Source organism: Trichosurus vulpecula, chromosome 6 (assembly GCF_011100635.1).
Source record: "Trichosurus vulpecula isolate mTriVul1 chromosome 6, mTriVul1.pri, whole genome shotgun sequence".
NCBI lineage: Eukaryota > Metazoa > Chordata > Mammalia > Diprotodontia > Phalangeridae > Trichosurus > Trichosurus vulpecula.
Window position 1 is genome coordinate 165,829,518 of NC_050578.1, and position 25,967 is coordinate 165,855,484.

The 25,967-nt window shown below is 37.3% G+C and overlaps 1 protein-coding gene across 1 annotated transcript; it reads right to left on the reverse strand.

Annotated features, from left to right (window-relative positions):
* Positions 1–3,474: 3,474 nt before the first annotated feature.
* TMEM33 (transmembrane protein 33) lies at positions 3,475–25,639 on the reverse strand. The gene is made up of 8 exons (XM_036763795.1): positions 25,490–25,639; positions 25,203–25,274; positions 21,004–21,098; positions 20,310–20,497; positions 18,796–18,863; positions 17,017–17,150; positions 11,565–11,648; positions 3,475–5,296 (listed from the first exon to the last, which is right to left on the reverse strand). Exons 2-8 carry the CDS (start codon positions 25,245–25,247, stop codon positions 5,167–5,169), a joined length of 744 nt encoding a protein of 247 aa, XP_036619690.1. The 5' UTR covers positions 25,248–25,274; positions 25,490–25,639; the 3' UTR covers positions 3,475–5,166.
* Positions 25,640–25,967: the final 328 nt, after the last annotated feature.

A 25,967-nucleotide genomic window follows, 5' to 3' on the forward strand; every position in this document is an offset into this window, starting at 1 on the left:
TATACAAAAGGGAGTGTAAAGACCTAGATTTAAAGCTGGCTCCAAACTTAGCAGCTAAGTGGCTCCTACAGCAAGTCTTCAATTTTAACATCTATCAAATGGGAATAAAATGTCTATCCCATCTATCGCAGGGGGTTATGATATTTGTAGAGGGCTTTGAAAACCTTAAAATGATACATTATTAAGTAAAAAAAAATACGTTAAGCAAAAACATTATTTTAACAAATTAAGCTCATAAAGAGTTTAAGTAAACCAATTATACTATGAGCAAAGTTCTTAAATTGACACTTTCCTTCATTAAATCAACATTTATTAAATGTTTACTAAGTGCCTAGTGCCATATTTGCACTGGATAACATAAACAAATGGTCTCTGCCCTCAATGAACCTACATTCACTTGGGGGTGGGGGAAACAAAAAGCTAAGCAGTTTACAAAACACAATATAAATACATACAACGTAATTTCTGGGAAGGCTTGGTAGGCTTCCTTGCATCTTGAAGGAAGCTAGAGATTCTGAGTCAGCGTTGATACTGCATTAAAAGTACAGGGGTTCTACTGTGCCAAGGCAGAGATGAGCGATACAGTCTTATATAGGGAGTTAGCAAGTAGGTCATTTTGGCTGGGATGAAGAGTACATAAGGAAGTATAATATACAATAAGCCTGGAAAGCAAGGCTGGAAGCAGTTTCTACTTAATCCTAGAGACACACAAGATCACGGTAGAAATAGTTTTGAGATTCACAAATTGAGATAATTTGGTCACTTAAGATGGGAGTAAAACAGATATAAAGACAGTTGGATGATTCAATTATACTCTCAGTTGAAGCATATTTGGTTGCAGACTGTAACTAGTCTTTTAAAACTTCATTATAATGTGTACTCACAATGATAAGAAAGGGCCTTAGTTTTGTATCTTATTCAGGTAGCACTTCCACTGCATTAACCATCCCTCTAATTCCAGATTCAAAGACATCTAATAAACTGACTAGGGAAAGGGTGCCACCTACTGAATTATAAAGATGACTGTTTATAGCACTTTCATTTTTCCTTTGAGATTTCTCCGATATTCATCACAACCATTCTAAATTAGGTTGGGATGTCTGACATTAGGATACCTGAGGTGAAGGCCAGTCATTTCAATTAACTAAGCAGAAACAATTCCTTGATACCAATAATCTGGGTTCGCAACTCAAAACTAAAATTCTACTAAAACTGATTTCTGTGAGCTGAAACATCGTCTTTATTGGTTTCCCAGCTTCTCCTCTTTCCATTTCAAGTTCATTTTTGTTTTCATTATTGCTATTACGTAAGTCCTTTGTACATTTAGTTTAATTGCTTCATCTCTGGTACTGCGGGCAAGGGTTTTTTAGGTGTGGTTCTCTTTGATCCTTTGTAAATATCTGTTATATGTCAATCGACGGGCATTTATCATTCCTACATTGCCAGGAACTGTTTCTTACTGGAGAGATACAAAGAAAGGCACTATTCCTGACTCCAGCGAGTTCACATTTTAATGGGAGAAACAACAGCTAAATAACTATATATATCCAACATGTAGACCGACTTGATGGATGGTAATCTTAGAGCAGAATGAGAGATAAAAGAAAGCCAGGGAAGCTAAGAGGTAGAGGTGAGGAGGGCATGAGGGACAGCCAGGGGAAAGGCCGCATGCAAGAAACTGGAAGTAGGCCGAAGTAGCTGGATCACAGAGTGCACGGAAGTGAATTATTTGTAAGAAGACTGGAAAGGCAGACAGGGTTCATTTTGTGAAAGGCTTTAAATGACTATTTTTACTTTACATTTTGCTCGTAGGTAATAGAGTCAGTGAAGTTTACTGAATAAGGAAGTCCCATGGTCAGTTCTGCACATAGGAAAATCACTTTGGCAGCTGAGCAGAAGATGGAGAAGAAAGACTTGAGGCAGGGAAACCAATCAGAGGTCAGTTATAGTGGTGAGAGGTTATAAGTTAGCATGGTGGCTTTGTTAGTGGAGAGAAGGAACATATATATATGAGATCTTGTGAAGGTCGAAATGACAACATTCAACTACAGACTGTCATGTCAGAAGTTACGTGAGAGCAAATGAGGAGTTGTGGGTAAGTCAGGTTGCAAACCAGGGTCACTAGTATGACAACAGTGCCTCAACACTGAAAGAAAGCCAGAAGAGTTTTAAGTATTCTCCACTACTTTAAATTTAGACTTGTTCACTTGATGCTATTATATGAAAGATCCTAAAACAGTCAATCTTTGAATGAATAGGAAATAAAGGCACCTGACTTTTATTTTTTCAAGAAGGTCTATCTGTATTAAATTCTACCATAATAAATATGATTCCAAGAATCTCCAAGTCTAAAACGGATTTAAGAAACTTGGTTTTTTGAGTATTTTCAAATTTTAGTATAATTTCAATACTTTGATCCCATCCAAGGGAACTGCCATCTCCTAAAGTAGAAGGACCTTGTTATAATACAATTTACCTCATAATGTATCACATGGTTTAGATTCTGAAGGCAGAATTATGGTGAACATTAAAGAAACTGCTGGATATTTTTCTAACAAAAGTGAGATCAGAAAAGGAAGAGGCAGTTATTTTGAATATTTTCCATTTCTGTTAACAAAATGTTTGAACAAGTACAACTACCCAGTCACAAATACCAATTTTACTTTGAAATATCTCTTTCTTTTGCAGCATAGCCTAAATTACTAATGCTAATCTCAACTTCTGGGCTAATTTAAGTATGAGGTAGACTTATCTAACTAGTTTATACACAATTATTAAAAATTCCTTTATGGAGGACTATTAGGTAAAATCTGCCTGTGGGACTGCTGGCAACACCAGAATTTGCCCATTTTGGAAGTCTCTACAGAGCACCTTTTCCTAGAGAAGAAAATTATCTCTGCCGGTTGGTCACTGGCAGTCCTTCAGGCCAACAAAAGTTGGGTGATCGAAAGAAGATAAAAGGTATTTTATGCAAATTCACATTCTGAGCTGTTATCAGTATCATACTTACTTTCTAGAAGTTTAAGATAGTTATCTGTAAATGAAAATAAGGTTTAAAAACAAATCTGGATTTCTACCTAGCCAAAGATAAGTATACAAGAGATAACAACTGACTATAGTAACCACTGGATCTGACAATTATTGGGCTACTTAAAACAAACACCCACCACTTCTAGTTTTAATGTTATAATTGTCTTTATCAACAACAGAAAGTACTTCCTACTTTTTCCGATATTTCTGAGCAATGACCATTTTCAAAATAAAGAAGTCAGGCTACCTGTTTTAAACAATTTTACTTACAGTTCATGAGAAGTAAAGCATGCTCCATGGTAGAAATTAAACACAAATAATAAAATTAAAATTATTCAGGGATTTTAAATAATCTATTTCTTTTCTTGTCAAAACTCCTAATCTAATAAACAGCATTTTTCCAAAAACAAAAAATTCTTAGTTAGAAAGGGACATACTGGTTAATTTAATTTTACATTCACTTTATTGCTATAGAAATTTTAGTTATAAAACCATCAGATTACAGATACAGTGATGATAAGGATAGTCACAAAAAGATCAACTGTGTGTTATGCAGTTGCTTCTCCAACTTAGTGGATAATTGTTTCATAAATAGCTGATTAAAGTGAGCTCAATCAAATAAAATAAGAGCAATCAAATAGAGTTATTCTAGTCCATTTTAAAAACATTGCCTTTGCGCCTGCAGGCTGAACAAAAAGATACGGACAACTGATGGTTACTGACAAGTTATTAATGAATGTATTTTGATAAAGTCTAAATTACATGCACACATAAAAAAAAAAAAACTTGTTACAAAGAACTAATATACCTTACTTTGGACCACTGAAGTTTTGCAATACTTTAAATATTTTCCAATCATGCAACAGTAATAAAAATTAGAATGAGTTTTATAAAGGAATTCAGTGAGGCTCAATGAACAGGATTTAACAATTCATACAAATAAAGTCACAGTTGTACACTGTATCCAACTCTCCAAAATTTACCTATTACAGAGAAAGGATACATACTGCATTTTTTTCATCAGTTACCTTATACATAAACTTTCTCATGTAACTTTTTAATCAGGTTTGCTGGATGAACATAAAATCTATATGGCATAAATTTCATAATTATCAGAATAAGTCACCAAGTATAGTCACTTGAGCTTACAATTAATCTTCAGCTCAAGGCATTTATATCATGTGGTGTCTCAACAGCTGCAATCTTTTATGTAAATTCAAGCCTAAGAAACCAAGAAAGTTGGCAGTTTAGAATCTAGATTATGAGATTCTATAAAGATAATACCTGAAGTATCACCACACGTATTAAGAAAAAGAACAAGATTTGCTGTTTCAGTTTTAGAATCCTAACCTATTCAAATTCTTTGACAATTTCTAGTCAAAGAATCAAGTGAATGGAAGACTGCACCTTACAATACATACCTCCTATTGACCTCTGTCCAAAATGGTTGTGTGATTGAAATGAATTTACAACCAAATGTCTAACAAAGCTATTGGTTGAATTTTTTATAGTCGAAATTACCCAAGTTATTAACAAGACAAAGAAGGACTAGCCATTAAAGTAGGGCAAAATCCTCTTCTAAAATGTGGGCTAAAGAAATTTATTCCATAAAACAGCACAGAATCAGTTTGCTTGTTTAGATGAAGTTTTAAAATATATGTAGTTCCACAACTTGTTAAAATTATTTTGATTGAAATTATCAAATGGAAGAAAAAATACTGTCTCAACACATCCACAAATACTAAGTGTGGGACTCAATCAGGAGCTTGCACCGCATGCAAAGTATAGCTAACATGAGCTGGCATGAAAAAAATTTAGCGACTTTCTGTGTGAGGAGGGGTAAGAAATTTATGTAATTGATGGTGTTAGGTATGGTTTCATTGTTTTAAACTATTTTGTCTTTAGCTTAATAGACTTTTGCTTATAAGATGCAAACCTACTTACACCATGAGCACAATGTTTTTCTCAGAAACCAAAAAGACTTGATTTAACACACTACAGAATTAAACATTTTTTACAGAGAAAAATTACACAACCTGGACCAAAATCGGTGTAATACCTGGCATTTACAATCACTTGCAGAAGTACCAACTGCTTACAATGTTCACGTTACATATAATTTAACTGTATGTTAAACTATGCAACTGTTGGTGCCAATCTGCTTATAAAAGCAATGCTCTGGAGACACAGTCTTCTCACAAATAGTGGACATGCAGGTTTCATTATTAGGTGTTCAACAACAATCCTCAGTTCATTAAATAAGGTCCTGAAAGATAAAATTATTTTCTTTCAGAATATAAACACAAAGCAACATTATTGTGGCAAGTACAAAACAAATAGGAAATTTTCGATTGTCAAAATTCCCCTCACAAGTAAAATTATTTTAAAATTGCATTCTAGGGAAAATGCATTTAAAAAATCTACACTATTAAAATTAAAATCCTCAAAATCTAAGCTTCATATCTTAATTGCCTAGGAAAGGTTGGATTGAAAGCATCTCCTGGTTCCTGAAAAAAGGGGTAAGCGGTAAGGATGAGGAAGGAAAGCAACGTGAAAGATCAATTAGGTTTTCTATTCAAAGTGTTTAATTTCTATGAATTTTTAGTCTTCAGAAATGCTAGAGAATACCATTTCAGGAGTTCCTAATGAGTCAGGTAAAATATTCCCTTTAAGATTTACTTTATTGCTTTCCCTCCATAAAAATTAAAGGCATCTTCTATCTAGTCCAACATATTTCTGCAGTGAACACTAAAGTGGCAGCAAAATAGTGGGCAGAGTACAGGAGTTTAGAAGACCTAGAGTGCCTGTGATACTTTACTAGCTGGGAAATCAGAGACTCAGTTTTACATATGCAAAATGGGTATAATAATACCTATAAGCACCCCTCACAGGATTATCTCAAATGAGATAATGGATGCAAAGTGTTTTGTAATAAGTCTGTAGCAGACCCAATTAACTGCAGCCTGGCTCATTTGCTTAATTTCAAATTTTGCAACCTATTCAAATTTTAAAGTCTATTTTGGAAACTGCCTTCATGTGTCATGGTCACGTGTCATCAGTCGGTACCCATCTTCTATTCATGTATTAGATATCTTAAGAGTCATCTTTGATTCCTCCCTTTGGGGGAGGGGCTGTCCATACCAGGACTCCTTCCTGACCCATTATATGTTACAGCAAGGATGTGGGCTACAGTGGGCATGTAAGCTGAGAGGATTTCTAGCTAACCCTTCTTATCTAGCCTCTCCTGTGCTACAGAAGGGTCTTTTGGCTTTGATGAGCCACATGGGGGTCTGAAGAGAAGAATGCAAGGGAAATGAAGGAGCCAGGTAGAACAGAAGAGAAAATAAAGGAGAAAGGATGCTGGAGAGATGTAAGAGCTGTGTGGATTTGGAAAGAAATGAGGTTACATATAACTGAGGAAAAATTAAATACTAAATAAATACAAAAAAGGAAAAATAATAAGAGATAGAGAGCATGGGACATCAAGTAGAAGCCACTGTGGTACCACTGACCTAAGTGACTCACCAATGAGAGACTTCCTATAAGAGGCTTGAGCCAGTAGAGGCACAAGGCCCAGTGGAAGTTGTCAGGTTTCCCCTGGGACAGTGCTGCGAGCCACCAGGACTATGCCTGGTCTTGAGGAAAGGGGAAGGGTTTTCTTGGTTCTCTATGGACCCACACAAGTCAGTCAGTCAACCAACATGTACTGCTGCTAAGCTGATTTTGAAAGAAGCCAGAGAAGGAGGCAGAGAAGAGAGACAACTCCAGGAATGGAAGACAACCAGTGAAAATACCCAGAGTTAAGGAAAACAATGTTTTGTTCAAGGCCAATGGAGGCTAGTGTCACCAGATGGAAGATATGTGTCAGGTAGTAAGGGATAAGAAGACTGGAAAGGTAGGGAAGGATATATGCTATAAAGGGTTCTGAATGCCAGAGGATTTTGTATTTGATCTCAGAGGCAATAGGAAATCACTGGAGTTTACTGGGTGGGGGGTGGGGGTGGGGGGGGGTCAAGACCTTCACTTTAGGAAAATCGCTTTGGTGGCTGAACGGAGGATGATTGGAGTGGGCAAAGACTTGAAGCAGGCAAACCCACTAACAACAATCAAGTTGTGAGGTGATAGCTTTCTACCAGGGTGGAAACTGTGTCAAAGGAGAGAATGGATCATATATGAGATGTTGTAAAGGTAAAATCAACAGGACTTAGCAACAGACTGGATGGGGGGTGGGGGGTGGGGGGGGTGGAGAAGGGAGAAAAATGAGAAATCCTAGGTTGTGAGCCTGGGTGACTAGGGCGATAGTGATAATAGGGAGGTTCAGAAGAGGGCAGTTTGGGGGGGGGGGGGAAGATAAAAATTCAATTTGGATATGCTGAGTTTAAGATACCCAAGGAATACCCAGTTTGAGATGTCTATAACGCACGTGGAGATGAGTCTGGTTATCAGGAGAGAGGTTAGGATTGGATAAAAAGATCTGGGAATTATTAGGTTCAAGCTGATAATTGAATCCATGGGAGCTGATGAGATCACCAAGTAAAGCAGTATAGAGGGGATAAAGAAAAGGGCCCCAGGACAGAGCTCTGGAGACACCCACATGCAGGAGTGTGACTTGAATGAAGATTCAGCAAAGACAAGCGGTCAGACAGGAGGAGACCCCAAGTAACGTATCTTCATGGAAACGTACAGAGTAAAGACAGTGTCAAAAGATAAAGATTGCGGAAAGCAGGATCCTCCAGACTACCATTGCCACTTCTATCCCAGCCCTCACTGCAATCATCAGGGTGAGCAACTTCTGTGGTAAAGAAGCCAAGCCATCCCCACCAAATGCCAACCAACCACCATTCACAGAACAGGCAAGGCAGCTTAGCTGAAGCAGCAGGCACCCCGAGTGTTGATTCTCTTAGCTTTCAGCTTAGCACAGTACCTGGCACAGAGTAGACACTTTATGAATGCTTACTGATTGACATCATTCATTCATTCAGAAAAAGCCATTGGATTTGACAATTAAGAAATCATTAGTAGAACTGGGGACAGCAGTTTTGGCTGAATGATGAGGTCGGAAGTCATACTGCAAAGGGTTAAGAAGATCTCTTTCTACACTTTTTTATTGTGTAAACAAAACCTATTCTATGATTGAAAAAAAATTAAGTGAGTTTTTCAAACTTTTATGCTATAAAAATGTCATTTATTATTATTACAAGTGTAGTATAATCAAGTTGGAAATAGCACTGGGTATGGATTCAGGACACCTAGGTCTTGATCTATTACTCTCTATATCTATTACCAAATATGTAAGGCTAAGTCACAAAGATCGTCTATACATTTGTTCATACATCAAATTATTGAAACCTTCTCTACTTCACCTTAGAAGAATACTGTGACATAGGTGCTTTTGATAAGGTATCAAAACTATTACAGTTCAGAAAAACCACAAATTTTTCCTACCTGTCTATAAACATTTAAGAGGTTTTCAATAAGCTGTCTTTTTCCATTACCTTAGGTTTTCATAGAAATTTGTTTCCAAGTAAACTGTAAGTATGTTTATTAGCAGACATTAGCTAATATTCCTTTAGCTCAGTCCTTCTCAGTCTTCTTCATTTCATCATATAACCACAAATTTTTTTAATCTGTCTGAATGACTAAAAAGGGTAAAAGGGTGGAGAAAAATGGCTGAGGAAAGCATGCCTATTAAAGTAAACAGGACATTGAAGAAGGCAAACCTTTGGAAAAAATGTAATTGCCTACAATAATGAAGGGGAGTACAAAGAAAAAAGGGCCTGCACACACTCACAAAACCCAGTAACAACAGTGCTCAACTGCTACATAAGGCTCACATTAGGAGCTGTGAAAAGATTACCTGCCCACTGAGAAGCCATAATCAGAAAAATGGAGGAGGGGACATATATTGACATAGCAAGATAGAGAGGGTAGAAACTCTTCAGGGAGAAGAGCCAATAGAGCAGAAAAAGCCCAACATGCTGCAACACAAAATACGCCTTCTTGACATTGTATAGGAAATATTATCAGCTTAATCAGGATAATAAATGAACTTGGACATGTAACTGGCAAGTATAAAAAGACTTGGTGAAAATTTTTACAAATTCACAGGTTTTTGGTTAAAATGTATAAGAACTAATTATATTAAATTAAGAGAAATAATACTTAAGAAAATGATAGATCAATCTGGTAGTTAAGTAATAGATTTAAAATGAAGCCATGACATGTTTTATATATATTTCAGTTTTACTACAACTTTAGATTAGCCATATATTTGTTAGCTCAAGTCCTGATCACCTTACACTTAGGTGAAGAGCTATCTCCTAAGCTACTTCCCTGTCCCCTTGAATGTGCCCCGTATACTACCAAAACAAAGATCTTGAAATGCTTCGATTATGACAATCTGTGTGATGGTGGAGGGTAGAGTCATTATAAGAGAAAGGATGGGAATAAGCATATATATATATACATACATACATATATATATACACATATATGTGTGTGTGTGTACACACACACACACACACACACCTACTATTTGCCAGGCACTGGGCTAGGTGCTTTATAAATATTATTTCATTTGATCCTCAAATCAACCCTGTGAGGGGGGTGCTATTAGCATCCCTATTTTAAGGTTGAGGAACCTGAGGCAAACAAAGTTTAAGGGACTTGTCCAGGGTCATATAGTTAATAATTGCCCGAGGCTAGATTTGAACTCAGGTCTTCCTGACTCCAGGCCTGGCACTCAATCTAGGTACCACCTGAATTTGGAACACGTGTGGTGCAACTACAAGCACATGCTTCCTGTAAGGAGTGAAAATATCCATACACCACTGTGTGAAATACACTACAATGCTTTTAGCTGCCTAGCACATTTATGAACTCTTATAAAGTTCTATGTGCATAGGAGGTACGTGGCCTTGCAAGGTTTATCTAAGTGTAGGCTGTAGGTGATAAGTACTCAAGTGCTAGCTAAGCTAAGCACAGGCCAGGTGGAATACTTCTTCACCCTTTTAATCATCCATGATGTTCAAAGGCCTCAAAATACAGATCAGGAGCAGAGAAGACAAGATACCCCTTCATCTTCAAATTGAATAAGAGGATAGAAAAAGAAGAGACCAAGAGAGCCAATGTGCACTTTCTATCCACCAACACTCCTTGCTTTCCATCAATGGGTGGTTACACACACCAGAGAAATTCCCTCTGGGGAACCCAAAGATAGCCTGTGATCTGTGTTAGAAAGGGTATCCTTGCAGATATTGCTGTATAAAATGAAACCAACAGCACATATATATGTGCAAGCCTGTTATTTCCATGTTCAGGGGAACATGGTGTCTCATTACAGGTAGGACTTCACATGGAGCAGGGTTGGGGGGGGGGGGGCGCGTGGCAGTGGTGTCAGAGCAGGGCTGAGTACTCACTATCCAGGTACTATTAACTAGGTTCTTGCAACCCCAAAACTACAACCCTCTTCAGATACCTTAAATAGATCCCATAGGGTAAAACCTGAACTTCTTGGCTCGACATTCAGGACTTTCACAATGTCTGAGCCCAACGTACCTTTCTAGGTTTCTTTCCAATTTCTTCCCTTCCTGAACCCTCTGCTCCAATCCTCCTATCCTTTCACACGATTTCCCTTCCACTCCCCATTCAAATGTTTTCTTTTCTCCCCCAATGTAAATTTTGCATATTCTGGGGCCCAGTCAATTTGTTCCTCCTTCCTGAAGCTCCCCCCCCCCACCTCTAGAGCTCACAGTAATCTCTCAGCTCCTTTATCAATCACTGCCTGTACTATCATTGACAATTCATCACATGTGGACCTGAAACACCGCTTATATTGTACTGAGCAGTTATTTCTCTACAGTATGGTTAGCTGACTTTTCACGTGTACCTTATTTGTAAAACTATACCGTAAGCCTCCTGAAGTTGGGACTGTCTCATCATCCCTGTGCCATAGTTCAGGTTCTTTCATATAGTGGATAAACCGATTTATGTTTGTTCCTTTGAGTTGAGACTAGAACAAATCTGACACTTCAGCACTGCACAAGAATCCTAATTTTACCAGAGTGTGCGTGGGTGCTCCCTTCACTAACATAGCTTAGCAGAGTCTTTGTCAGCTCCTGTGGCCAAAAATAATCACTCCATGATAACCTACTGCCTAGTGATGAGCCTCTCTAAACCTAGGTGGCCAACCAACAACAGGCACATAATTCACTGCAAGACTCGTACACAGAGCTTTTCCAGTTTGGAAGAACCAGTCAGAGCTTATGCTCGATCCTGAGACAGAGCCTTCAAGAATCCAGGGGCTCCTGCACAACAGGACATTTATGGCACTTTGTTAAAAATATTATGCAGCTAATAATGCAAGTCAAAAAAAATACACTAAAATTTTCCTAAATTTAAGAGTAAATTTCAACTATTTCTAAATTTTAACATGGCAGCTATGTATTAGATCATAGAGAACATACAAAGCTAATGATTATGGTGCCTTTTTTCCTTAAAGGTAGATCTAAGTCTTTTGTAAGATGTAATCTTACCGACAATATGGATTTCTTCGGGAGGAGTATCGCAGAGTAAGAAATCTGTAGTATATAAAAGGCTGGAGTAAGCTTCCTTGACCACTAGAATAAAATAACAAAAAACAAATGTAATGAATATACAGTATGATTAAATTCACTCTATTTCATCATTAAACATTTCACTGTGTCCTTATACTTTATTTAACACATTCTGGTTGGAAAGTTGATACAAGAGAGAAAAATATGTGCCTTTTAAAAAAAAGTCAAAAACCCAGATTCATGATTTCATCATTGCAGGGTGTTCCTGGTGAGAAGCTTCCTTTACTGAAGTAGGTTGGCTCTTTCTCTTCAACTTAGAGAGTTGCCTAGGACACTGAAAATTAAAGTGATTATTCGCAGTCACACAGTCAGGATGTGCCTAAGGAAGGACTTGAACTTGGTTTCTGGACTGGAGACCAACTTTCCATCAACTAACACCCTGCGAGCCTCTCCACATATATCTCTTTTAGGTACATTTTTATTTTATTACATATCTCCCAGTTATATATAAATTTTTTTAAACATTCTTTAAAATTTTGATTTCCAAATTTTCCCCTTCCCCCACTCCTTCTCTCTCACCTTTTGGGAAAGCGAGCAATATAATAAATTATACATGTGAAGTCATTTAAATATTTACATATTATTAGCCTTTATATATAACTTTAACAAAACCTTGCAAACCTATCAAAAAAGAACTGCCACATACATGCACACAAAAAAAGGTATATGCAGTAAAGCATTAAGAATTTAAGTGCACAAAAAAGACATGTACATATAGTTTCATAGAAATTAGAAGCTTCTACCAATTAATTTATCATTTTAAAACTATGGTTATAGATGTGCAATGATTAAAACAAGTGTTCACATTTATTTTCAAATACTGAATTTTGAGTTGTTACTTGCTATCAAATGCAGAATCATAGGACCAAAAATTTAGAGTTGGAAGGCGGCTTACAATTCATTCACATACTGAAACTAAAGTCCCAAGATTTTGAGTCATTTGGTCAAAGTCATAAAGGTAGAAAGCTGCCAAGGCAGGCTCTTAAAATAAAGTCCTCTGACTACACACAACAAGCTCTTTCTACCATGCCACATTGTACCTGGAAATATTATTTTAACACTAGCTGCAAATTCTGCTAATATTGTAGAGGGAAATCAGAACTATGAATGAGCTCGTACAATATCAAATGTAGAGAGATTAATTCATTAAATATTTTAAAACAATCATTATTATTTCCTATTGGTAATTGGTTAAAATCTCATTTGCTTACTATAAGTTATATAACATGAACTTTCATCTGTAAAAATCATTAGCTTTTTAACCATCTAAATATTAGTTGAACTACTGGTACCCTAAATGTGAGATCTTTGTCCAGCAACCAACAAGTCGACATACTACTCCAGGAATGGAACTGTATCAATTTTGACAACATAAATGAAAAGACAAAAAGAAGCTGCAGCTAAATGGGAGGAAAGTTCACACCTATCTGCCTTGGAGAGGCCCATAAAGGAGTTGGTGGAATTAGTTTTATCATGCATCCAAAACAGTCAGAAACATCATTTCATGAGATATTTGGCCATCTCATATTAAAGTACTTAGTGAAGAACATCAGCAAAAATGTCACTGCAAAAAAAACTAGAACTTGTGTGCACATCAACATCGGTTGCAGAGGATGATGAGGTGGGAAAATTTTGCAAAGAACTCATTAAGACTACAAATTATACAAATCAACATACACTATGATACTTGGTAAATTCCAGGCAAAGTTGTAGGACATGATGAAAAAGTAACAGAAAAAGACTCTGGATCAAGAACTGAAGGAAGCCAAAGTCCTAATACCACATAGGAAGTTTATGTCTCTATATTGTGAATACTTTCTGGAGATGCTGAACATGGCAATCACTGAATATCTCTCTCTCTCTCTCTCTCTCTCTCACACACACACACACACACACACACACAAATTGTCTATGCAGGAAATTGGGCACTGATATGGGTATCCTCTCCTAACCAGCTAGTCCATGAATAGTCAAATCATCAACTTCCTAAACTAAAGATCAAAATCAACAACGGAGTAAGAGAACAAAATTGAGAAAATAATGGTATACAATCAAAACAGTTCCAAACTGACCTTTTTAAACAAACTTAATGAAGAAGAATGGGCAATGGAGTCTATAAACATAAATAAGATGACCACTCAAAGGAAGTAAAACTCTAATGGAAAATCTAGTGAAGATCTCAAAGAGGAAACAGTGAGATATGTCTGCCTTATAGGGGACTGCCTGGATAGATTAACACATCCACTGTTAAACACTGGCTCTGTACAAGATGTTTTTGCTTAATTCTTTTGGTCACAAGGGAATGAATATTTGGGGGGAAAGGTAATAGTGGGAAGTAATTGTGATGCAAAGACAAAACAAGGCATAAATAAAACTTATTTTTAAAAAGAAAGAAAAATGGGAAAATGATAAATATACATTGCCAGGGGTGAGCAGGATTTCCTATGACACTTTAGCCAATGTAAAGCAATAGCCACAATAAGAAGGCCAAAATAATCAATGAAACTTCTCAACAAACACTTCATTTCCTTGCCAGAGATATGAACACCAAAGGCAACACTGGTTTAGAATATAAATTCATTTGTAAAATCTTAAACAGGAAAGATTACATATGCATTTTATCACCTCATAAAACAGTACAAAGCAAAAATGAGTGTGTAGAAAGCTTCAGATGAGACCCAATAAAGCCAGATCATCCTAAAAACATTTAAGGGGTAAAGTGAAGAAAACTGTTTTGGGCTGGGTGTGACTCAGGCCACTCCTTTGATAATTTACTGAAAGAAAATGGGACACTCAGCCCTTAAGAAAAGGAGATTTACTTAGCCATAGCAGGCTAGTGAACAAGGAGAAGCCTTGAAGATATCTAGAGCTGATGTACTCAGGTGATGGGAGTGACATCAGTCTGAATCTTTAGTCTTCTAAGCAACCAAGTCTTTAAGGAAGATCTCAACACCTTTTAAGGAAAAACTAGCCCAACTTGTATGGGGGGGGGGAAAGGATAATGCTTTTATCACAACAATAAACAGATGAAAATGGAAAAGACTTTTAAAGATTTCTATAACAAACTATTTCCTTTGTCAATGACAGTGGGGCCAGCATGTTTAGATGCTAATAACATAATTCCTGATATGCTACATGAGATAACAGAAATAGCCTAAAAAAAAAACTGGGAAAAGCAGCGGGACCAGACCAAGTATCTTAAATTTACTAATTTTGAAAGCACCAAGGAACTAATTCTCAAAATATCAAAGAGAGTAATCTACATAACACATAATTATTACTTTTTTAAAAAGATCAAAACGATATCAACAAAACTAACTCATATATGCCTAAAAAATCTTAATGGGAAATAATTTACACATATATTCTAGAAGAAAAGTGAGACAGAACAAGCTTTTACAAACAATATTCTATAGTGGATTACATCTTTACAGTTGTACAATTTTTATACTAAAAGGTACAGATAATAGATGATTCCACTGGGCTTATTATAACCAAACACCATCTTAAAAGGTCTCATTTGAAAAGTATCTCCCATGCATATGTTAAAATCATACAAAATTCCTTGAAAGACATAATAACAAGGAAAACTTTGCTTACAGACCTACTGATTATTGTAATTTAGTAGGACATAAGTAGGGAGATGTATGTCTGCCAAAGGATATTTTCCACTGTCATGGAAAACAGCCAGCACAGTCTAAACTGAAGAGAGATTCCCACAACACTGATCACACTGCCTGCAAAATATGATCTATAATCATTCAAAAGAGCTCAGCCTAAGTATACAGGAAAAACCAAATGGGTGAAAAATGACAACTGTTCAAGTGCTTAAAGCTTATCAATCAGTATGTATTCCTTGGACAGAGTCTGGAAAAGGACAAGAGGGAAGAATGGACCAGATTCCATTCAGACTATTGCTCAGCGGTTTTAATGATGCCAAACTTCTCTCTAAATCAAAAACCCACCTTTATAATTTTACGTATAACTTTAATAATGTATATCTGTATCAATATTTCTGTGAAGACGGTTTATGACTTTAAATCACAGAATCGCACAGGCACCTAAGCTTAGGGTTATCCAAAGAACAAAGGAGAAACATGCAGTATTTCTAAGGGGACTGTAGCATATTATCAACAAAAAACCGAATACAAGTAGTAGTATAAAAGAGATCAGAGGTGTGAACTGGAATAGGAAGTGGGCATGTCCTTCAGCTGATGGGCTAAAGATTATCTTCTTAATTAAAACCCATAATATTACTCAGCATAAATTCTTCTAATCAAGAGGTATGATAGCAATGATAATATTTGTGAAGTGCTTAGTACAATGTCTAGTACATATCAGGTTTGGAGTAAGAACATATTCCCTTTCTTACTGTATGGAAGACAATAATAGTCTATAAGCAAGAGAAAAGTCAGTAGAGCATCTTTCCACTTTATATGAGATGAGAAAACATATTTTAACTATTTAAAAGCTGAATTGCTATGAGGAACATCTTAAATTCTGCTCTTTATTAAGCAAAATAATATTTTAGATTTGGAAATTTGACAAAGGAACAAGTTAAACTATTTCCTTATCTGACATTACAACTTGTACCCAGTTAAACAAAATGAAATGACTCAGAAAAAAATAACCAAGCCTAGGAATTAGGAAATCTAAGGAATAGCAAGATGTAATCTTAAATTCCTCAGAGTAAGGAACCATGTCTTCAGAACATACAAATACTTGCTGAACTGAACTGAAAGGAAGAAGATATTGTAGAAGCCTTCACCACTGATTTGTCATGACCTTGAACTTTGCATATAATAGTCATTAATGATGAGTGAATGAAGTTACTTAAATGCATGAAAAGATTTGCCTGAGGTCACATAGAAAGCGGCAGAAAGAGACTAGACCCTCAGTTTGCTGACTTCCAATCTAAGGCTGCTTCCTGGCTTGGTACTTGGTTTGAAAAAGACTGAAGGAGAAATGAATAGTTTTCAGGTATATGAAAGCATAATGTATGGGCAAGTAATAGCGAACAACATTTCTACTCTTAGGGGGAAAGAAATAAATGGGCTTCTGTTACAGGAAGAACATATCGGTTCCAAGAAGAGCAAAACGCCGAACTATGGAATCTTTCAATCTCTCTTAGAAATTAGCCAACAGGAATGAAAAAAACACATGCATATATGCACATGGGATAGAAGTTCATCCAGGGCAGAGACCACTTTATTTCTGTCCTCATATCCCAAGTATCTATCACAGAGCAGCTAACACACAATGAGTGCTTAATAAGCATCTATTCGTTAAGTTTAATAGTAACACGTTAGCTTCTCTTTATCCATTTCTTAACCTAAAAATAATGCATCAAATGAAGTATTTGTATTCTTACCTGAGAAGCATAAAAACTGTAGCAGGCATCAAGAAAATTTCATTACATGCAATAAATTTCAGAATGTTCTGCTGATTAGCATTTAATTTTTCCAAAATAGATCTCAGTAGAGGCAAACTATTTGAACCTCTTGCCTTAAAAAAAAAAAAAAGAAGACAAATTAGAAACTATAAAATGTTATTTGATTTCCCAATTATTTTCTTAGAGAGCAAAATGCCATATGCAGCAGCAAATACAACCAATTTTGTATGGACTAATGCAAAGCAAAGAAAGTAGAGCTAAGACAAAAGTCACAATTAATAATGTAAAAGGAAAATACCTCTAAAAGACATCAGAATTCAGATAATATATAATGTCTAATCTTCCCTCCAGAGAACTGAAAATGAACTATACACTTCTGTGCTCTTAGGAGGGAGATAGTAAACCACAGGATCAGGTTGTTAAATATGATGTCATTTACAGTTACATGTTGGCTTGTTTTGCTTAACTGTTCTGTTATAAACAAAAGGTCTATAAGAGGAGCAGCTTATTGGGAAGTGACATGGTATAAAAAAAAAATGAAAGATCACCAATAAAAATTTTAAAACATGCATATAAACAGATGTCAACTATGTAGAAATAGGGATATCTGATATATATCAACAACAACTGGTAATGTCAGAAGGAGGCTTACTTCAAACGTGTCTTTTACCCAAGACAATTTTATTTAGGTCTATAACCCTCAACTAGCCACTAATGCCCATAAACCTCAAAATAAATAACTTCTAGAAGACTCTGTGCTTTTAGTTTTTATTGTTTTAACATTTTATATATTTTAAAAGTTAACCAAAAAAGAGAACTTTCCAAAATGTTTTTCTTTTTTCATGTTTTTAATTAATTTTAAATTCCCCTTAGATGATAACAAGTTAATGTACAAAGCTAATGATTTCCCTTACCATATTAAGATTGAGTAGTGTTAAATAGGTTAAAAGTGTGACAATTTTGCTAGTCAAATGTGTAAATAAGATGCCTCACATTTATATAGCAATTTAAAGTTTACAAAGCACTTTGTATAAGAGTCAATGAATGGATAAAGGGCCAGGCTTGAAGTCAGAAAAAAGGCTCAAACCCTGACTGATATACTATGTGAATAGGGTCAAGTCATTTAATCTTCTCAGTGCTCTAAGATTCAATTACAAATGGATTCAGAGTTCATTGGTGAAGGGGGTTTCCACACTGGGTATTCCTGACATCAGTTGAATCATAGGACCAGATTTAAAACAATAATGACAAAAACTTTACATACTAGGAAATTACCTAGTCCAATTACCATGCTTTTTGCAGAATCACAGTGACCTTAAAGAATAGGAAAAAAACCCTAGCACAATACAGAAATGAGACTTTTGTTCACTTTAGAGTATTCATGCCCTAAAACAGGCATAAAAAATGCCAGGTTTATATCATTCTCCACAAATAAAAAAAAAGAAACAGAAGCTGGCCTAAACATCAATGTATAAAGAACTCTGACCATCCAGCATATCAGAGCTGAAGGAGCAGAAAACAGGTTAAAAAATACTAGGATTATGAAACAAAGATCATATAGTTTTGGAACAAAGGATCATTTTTCTCAACAACAATCATGAAAAAGCCAAAATTAAAATCACCTAATTTAATAGTAGAGATAAATAGGAGGAGACAAATTTGCTTGCTACCCTAATTGCTAAAATGCCTTAGTATTCTTACACATGAAAAAGTTTAACAATAGCAAGATTTTAAAAATTTATCAAGCAACATACTTACATCAAGAACCTTTTTTGTATATGTAGCAGCATGAAGTAAGGAGAACAACAAGACTGGAAAGATACTCACTGAAGCAAGGAATTAAGGAGAATATTTAAGATCCATCAAACACTTTAAGACAATTTATAGTTCAGCTAACTATATTCACATGATCATCATATCCAAAGCCAAAGGAAAAAAATAGAAACAAGTATAGAAATACAAACCTAGATTATCCAAAATTTGAGTACATTAGTATTAATCTTTTTTATAACTAAATTAAACACTGGCATCTATAAAAAGGAAAGATTAAAGCAGATATCATCACTCTTAAGATCATACTTATGTCAAAAGATCTACTGCACATATTGAAAAAAGTTTCTTGTCTCTAATGCTCAATAAAATGATATGTACTTCTTTGGGTGCCTTAGAAGACCTTTCTGGCCAAGGAAGATTTCAGTGTAGGGTACAGCTAGGTATGATCAGGGCAGCTAGGTGGCACAATGGATAGAGTGCCAGGTTTGGAGGTAGGAAGACTCCTCTTCTTAAGTCCAAATCTGACCTCAGACACTAGCTATGTGACCCCGGGCAAGGCACTTAACCCTGTGTGCCTCAGTTTCCTCATCTCTAAAGTGAGCTAGAGAAAGAAAAAGCAAACCATTTCAGTAACTTTGCCAAGAAAACCCCATATGGGTTCATAAGATTCAGACACAACTGAAAATGACTCAACAACAACAATCTGCTATAGCCCCCAGGTTTCAAACCTACTTGACCTCAAGAATGATTTGGCTAATCCAAACCACACAGAGACAAGAAGCCTAAGGTAAACAAAAACAAACTAAAATCGAAAGACCTCTTTGTACATCAGTCAACTGTACTAGCACAGATTGTGCTATGCTATTATTTATTGCTGTTGTCCAGCCACGTCCAACTCTCTGTGACCCCATTTTGGGGTTTTCTTGGCAGATACTAGGATGGTTTGCCATTTCCTTCTCCAGCTCATTTTAGAGATATGGAAACTGAGGCAAAGAGGGTTAAGTGACTTGCCCAGGGTCACACACCTGTGTCTGAGTGGGTGTGAATTAAGGAAAATGTGTCTTCCTGACTCCAGGCCTGGAATTTGATTATCAACTGTCACCTAGCTATCCAGAAATGTCACTGGGGTTTCCCCGTGCCAGGGAAGTAGCTGTACTAGGACAAGGGACTATGGATGAGCCTTCTTCAGAACAAGTCAGCAAGCAGAAGAGAGAGGCAAAGCCAAGAAGCTCCATCTGATACCACAGACATCTAGTTCTTCAGAACCCCAGGAGGAACTAGCACCAACTTGAATGTTCAAAAGTTCTAACATGAGGTATAATACTGAAACTCATAAATTCATACATTCACATTTTACTGTCATATAACTTTGGGAAATACTAGGTGAAGTGAACATTTATTGATCAGGTGCCATGACAACCTAGCATCCAGGATTTGTTGAGCCCTGTCACATAGAACATACTCCTAAAGTTCAAGGTAATAACTGTAGATAAGGATACTTGTAACTGGGTAAGAGTTGACAAAGATGAGAGAATATAAAAGGTAGTGGCAGCTGTCCTCTAATAAAGCCTGGGCCAGGAAAGCCCTGCTTAACTGGAAGTGCGGTAATCTTTGGTGTAGCCTCAGAGCACTGGTGAGAGCATTTGCCAGCAAGGCACGCTGATAAAAGCTGGCTGCTTCATGCAACCTGCAAATTACCAGAGGAAAAATTATCATACAACACAAACAACCACTATGAATCTTCCTCATTGGGGAATTGCATCATAATTGCACAACACTCAAATCCACTGCTTACCACTGATGGGTGAGATTACTTTATAAATATTCTTTGGATATTATCAAAAGCAGCCTCACTTCATACAAATGCCCAGCAGCAGCTACCAGGTTTTATAAAGAAAAGAATCATTCTATCCATTAAATAAAATTAAAAGTTTTAACAGCCCAAACTCATTACCTGGCTCCACCAAACCATTTTTGCTTATAACATTAATTTTCACAAATGTTAAGGAACAAAATATACCTCAATTTCAAAAAACGACCAGATTTTAAACTCCTACAGAGCAGGGATTGGTTTATTCATCCTTGCATCTCCAAGGATACCTAGAAATTCCTTACAAATAGTTGGTTTCAACAAATACTTGTTGAATTCATGACTCAAATAAATATGCAAAATAAAACAGGCACAATACATACCCAAGAAGGGGAAGAACAAATAAAGCAGAGCAATAAACTGTGAACAATCGAGAAAGCCACATTGCCGTGTCCAGCTTATTGGTCATCATAAATTGCTATATTTAAAGAGAAAAAAAATTAAGAAAATTTTAAGTAAATTAAACCTGAAAATTCTATTCTGTTAGGATAAAGTGGTATCTTTCCTAAACAAAATGATTTAAAGTTGCCCTTTAAATTTTCCTTCAGAACACCAGTTAAAATCTTGCAAGGAATCTTTCAATTAAAAAAAAACCCCAAATACCACATTCAATAAGTTTGTATTAATGTACCAGGATAAGATAAATTTCACATTACAGTGATTCTTAGATATTACTAGTACAGACAGCCTTTATGCTATTATTTCAAGAAAATCAAGAAATGCATCAAAATGCAAAAATTGAAAATTATACCTAAAAAGAGAAAACCGATTAGATACGAAATAAGTAATAATACTGACAAGCAGATTACATTTTTTAACAAAGACCAAAAGTCCTTCTCTATAATACATGTAATATTCATGTTGCACATTTTTTTAAAGAATAGATTAAGCTCAGGAAAACTATACAGATTGTTAGAGATTTTGAAAACAACATGGAAGACATTAACACCAGGCACTCTGGGTCAAACAAATCTTACAAAAGTCTATTTCTGCAAACCAAGAGTCATTAGCATTTCCCTGGCTCTCCTTAGTAATCAGAAGTACTTCTGACTCTTCATCATGTTTCTCATCATCTTCTTACATTATTTTATAAAAAGGATGGACGCTCCCCAGACTTCAATCTGCCATTTCCCATTTCTTTGTCCATCTCCTGCTAGACTAAAAACAGACCAAACTCCCTTTCTTTCTTTTGTGGCTATCCATACTTCTGTATCCACCTTTACAAAGGTTAGCCAACTTTTTTCTTCTCTCATTCAAAAATCCAGCTTAAATCTGAGTTTATTTTTTGGCACCTCATAAGTGAATTTAAATTTTCATCCCACCCCATCAACACAAATTATACTTCCACTTTGTATCACTTTTTCAATTTCTAATAAAAAAATGAAGATTAAGGGAAAATAATAATAATCACATAGTGCTTTAAAAGTTTGCAAAGCAATTTGCATGTATTTTCTAATTTGATCCTTACAGTAACAATCCTGTAAGAATGACAAAAATCGTTATTTCTATAGTGCTGGGGCAGCTAGGTGGCACAGTGAGTAGAGCACCGGGCCTGGAGTCAGGAGGACTTGAGTTCAAATTCATCCTCAGACACTTGACACACTTACTAGCTGTGTGACCTTGGGCAAGTCACTTAACCCCAACTGCCCTGCCCCCCCCCCAAAACAAACAAACAAACAAAAAATTTCTATAGTGCTTATTATGTGCCAGGCACTGTACAAAGCACTTTACAATTATTTCATTTGAGCCTTACAACATGCCTGGGAGGTAGGTACTATTACTATCACCACTACAGAGATGAAGAAACTGAGGCAAACAGAGTGACTTGTCCAGGGTCACACAGCTAGTGTGTGAGGTGCTATATGAACTCAGATCTTCCTGACTCTAAGCCCAGCACTCTACCCGTGGTACCACCTAGCTCCCCCTAGGAAGGTACTATTATTACCCATTTTACTGATTAGGAAACAGAGGCTCATAAAGGCTAAGTTATTTCCCCAGGGTCATATAGCTACTGTCTGAAGTAAAATTCAAACTCGGATCTTCCTGACTCCATGGCTTCTATCCACTTTGCCACCTAGTCATCTCTAAGAGATACACAAATTAAAACATTGTGGTTTTACAGCCTCCATTTCCCTAAGTATTGTATTTTTTTAATATTCTACAGGGTAGTGATGATTGAATTTGGAACAACTTCTTTTTCTAAAGTCACTGGTTTACACTTAGAGGGATAATTGTTTAGCTTATTTGAAAAGAGCTTCCTCAAAACAATTTGGTAATGATTAAAAAAACAGATCAGTAGAACAAATTAATTACACAAGATACAGAATCAAAGGTATCTAGTAGCCTAGTGCTCAATAAACACAAAGTATCCACCCCAGCTACTTGAATAAGGATTCACTTTATTTAACAAAAACTGCTGGGAAAACTAGACAGCAGTGTGGAAGAAATTACACATAGACCAACAGTTCATAACTTATATCAAGAAAGGCTCCAAATAGATTTATGACAGACATAAAAGGTCACAGCATAAATTAGAGAAACATGGAAAAAATTACCTATCAGATCTATTATTGACAATAATTTATGACCAAATAAGAGATAGAGGATCACAGAAGATAAAATGGATAATTCTGATTACCTAAAATTTAAGTTTTTGAACCACATCCAATAAAACTAAGATTAAATGAGAATTAACTGAAAAAAAAAATCTTTGCAGCAAATTTCCCTGACACAGGTCTCATTTCCAAGATCTATGAGGGACTGATTAAAATTCTAAGACTACGAGCCATTCCCCAATTGAGAAATTGTCTAAAGATATGAACAAGCAGTTCTCAAGGAAAGAAAGCAAAGCTATTTATAGCCATATGAAAAAAATGCTCTATATCACTAACAACTTAAGGAATACAAACTAAAGCAGTTTTGAGATCTCACCTCACACCTATCAGACTGGCAAAGCTGACAAAAAAGAAAACAATATGTTGGAGGCGATGTGGGAAAGCAGGCACACTAATGCACTGTTGGTGTAGCTATAAATACATCCATCTACCCTGGAAAGCAAGTGAGTAGAACCACAACAATGTATACTATAACATCAGTATTACAAGAACTAACAATTTTGAAGATTTGTTTAAACTGATGAAGAATGAATTAGCAAAAATAGAATAATTTATACCATAACAGCAACGTTATAAAACAAATAACTCTGACAGCTGAATTGAAATGACTATCTAGTATTCTAGAGTACCAATGATGAAGCATGCTATCTCCCTACTGACACAGAGATGTCATTGATTCAGAGTGCAGAAGCAGATACATTTTTTTGAAAGTAGTCAATGGAGGAATTTGGTTTTGACTTTTTTCCCCAATGGAATGGGAGGACTAGAAGGATATGATATAGATTTGTTAATTAAAAAATAAAATTAATTTAAATAGTGAGGACTAGTAGCTTATATAGCTTACGTTTTAATAACTTAAAACTTCAATAAAACTTCTGAAAAACCCTGTATTTATATTGAAGATAAGGTCTGAGGGATCAAACTAATTAAACCCACTGACGCTCCAGAGTACAGTCTGAATGAGATTAAAATATAATTCCTGTTTGATTTTAACATGTAATGAAAATTTTTTTTAAAGGTGAGTCAAGTGCTGCTAATAGAGGCAGTATAGTACATCGAAAATTGATGGATTTTAAAGTGAGACTACCTGGGTTCAAATTCTGGCCCCTGGTGTAACCTTTTGTACTTTTGTTGTTATTACTGTTCAGTCCTGTCCCATTCTTCCTCCACTCCGTCGACCTCTGTCCATGGCGTTTTCTTGGCAAAGATACTGAAGCAATTTGGCATTTGCTTCTCCAGTGGCAAACAGAGGTTAAGTGACTTGCCCAAAGTCACACCATTAGGAAGTTTCTGAGGCTGGATTTGAACTCAGTCCTGCCTCTAAACCCATTGCTCAATCCACTGTCCTAGCTGTCTCTAAGCACTTATCTTCTCTGCAGGTCAAGTGAGGGACTGGACTAGATAAGATTCCTTTCAGTCCTAAACCTAGAATCTATGCTTTGGGCCATAAAGATCACTGACAGTCTAAACTCCTCTTTTCAAAGAAGCTGAGGCCCAAAGACGAAAAAGGACTTCAAGTTCACACAAAGTTCAGAGGCAGGATGCCAAGGTTGGAATCTCTTACTCAATGGTGTTTCCACTTGATTCCCCCCTCCTCCCACCCTCTTGTTTCTTTTCTCCTGCCCTGCTCCTCCTACTCTTCCTGGCCTATTTCTACTCTTTACTCTCCTCCTCCTTTTCTTCTTCTTCTTCCTCCTGCCCTGGCTCGCCTCTTCTTCCTCCTCCTTTCCTCTTCCTCCTCTGCTCCCCGGGAGCCCAAGATAAGACCATCCCGGATGCAGCAGCTCAGTGAACACTACCTGTAGCCCTCCATCAGGAATGACAGCCTGAAATCCCCACGCTTCCGGGGTGCGCCTGCAGGGCCTCCCTCCCTGGGACGTCCCCCCGCCCCCACCCCGAGCACTTACCACGGCGCCCGCCCCTTGGGGGCCGTTCGTGGCTGGATCCGCCATGAGGGAGAAGCTCGCGAGAGGAAAACCCTGCGGCGGGAAAGAGGAGAGCAATGGGGAAGAAGTCAGCGCCAAGCCGGCTCCTTCCGACTCTGGAGCACGAGCACGCCCCCCAGGACCATCCCCCCACCCCCCTGCTGCCCCGCCCCTTCAGGCGTCTCCCGCCCCCGCGGCCCCAACCACCCGGGGGCTGGGGGCCCTCGCCCAAAGGGTCCCCCAAGCCGCCCAGGCCCGGGCGGAAATACCTGCCCCGCGCCCACTGTCAGGTTCGGGCGGACGGCGGGATGCGGAGCAGCGAAGGCGGCTCCTAGCGCCCAGGGAGGCCCGCTCTCCGCCCCGGCCAGCCGGCAGCAGCTCCAAGCTCAGCAGCCGCAGAACCTCGGGAACCCGGAAGTGACTTCGTTACATCCGGGGGTGGGTTTAGGACCGAGGCGACCCCTGAGGCATGACGGGAAGTGTAGTTTGCGCGGCTGGGGAGACTCTTGGGGGAGGGTGAGGTTTAAGGTTAAATTCTGGAGTGCTGGCGGGATCTGCCTTCCTAGACAAAAATTTCCGTCCCGGAAATGGATCTTAGGCTCCTAGATCTAGAGCTGGTGGAGGTCACTTTACAGATAAGGAAACGGAAGCCGAGAGGCGGAGCGCGTTGCCTCCGGTTACATGATTGACCGAGTTGGAATTTGAACTCAAGTCCTCCGACCTAAATCCATCGCTTTTTCCCCCACT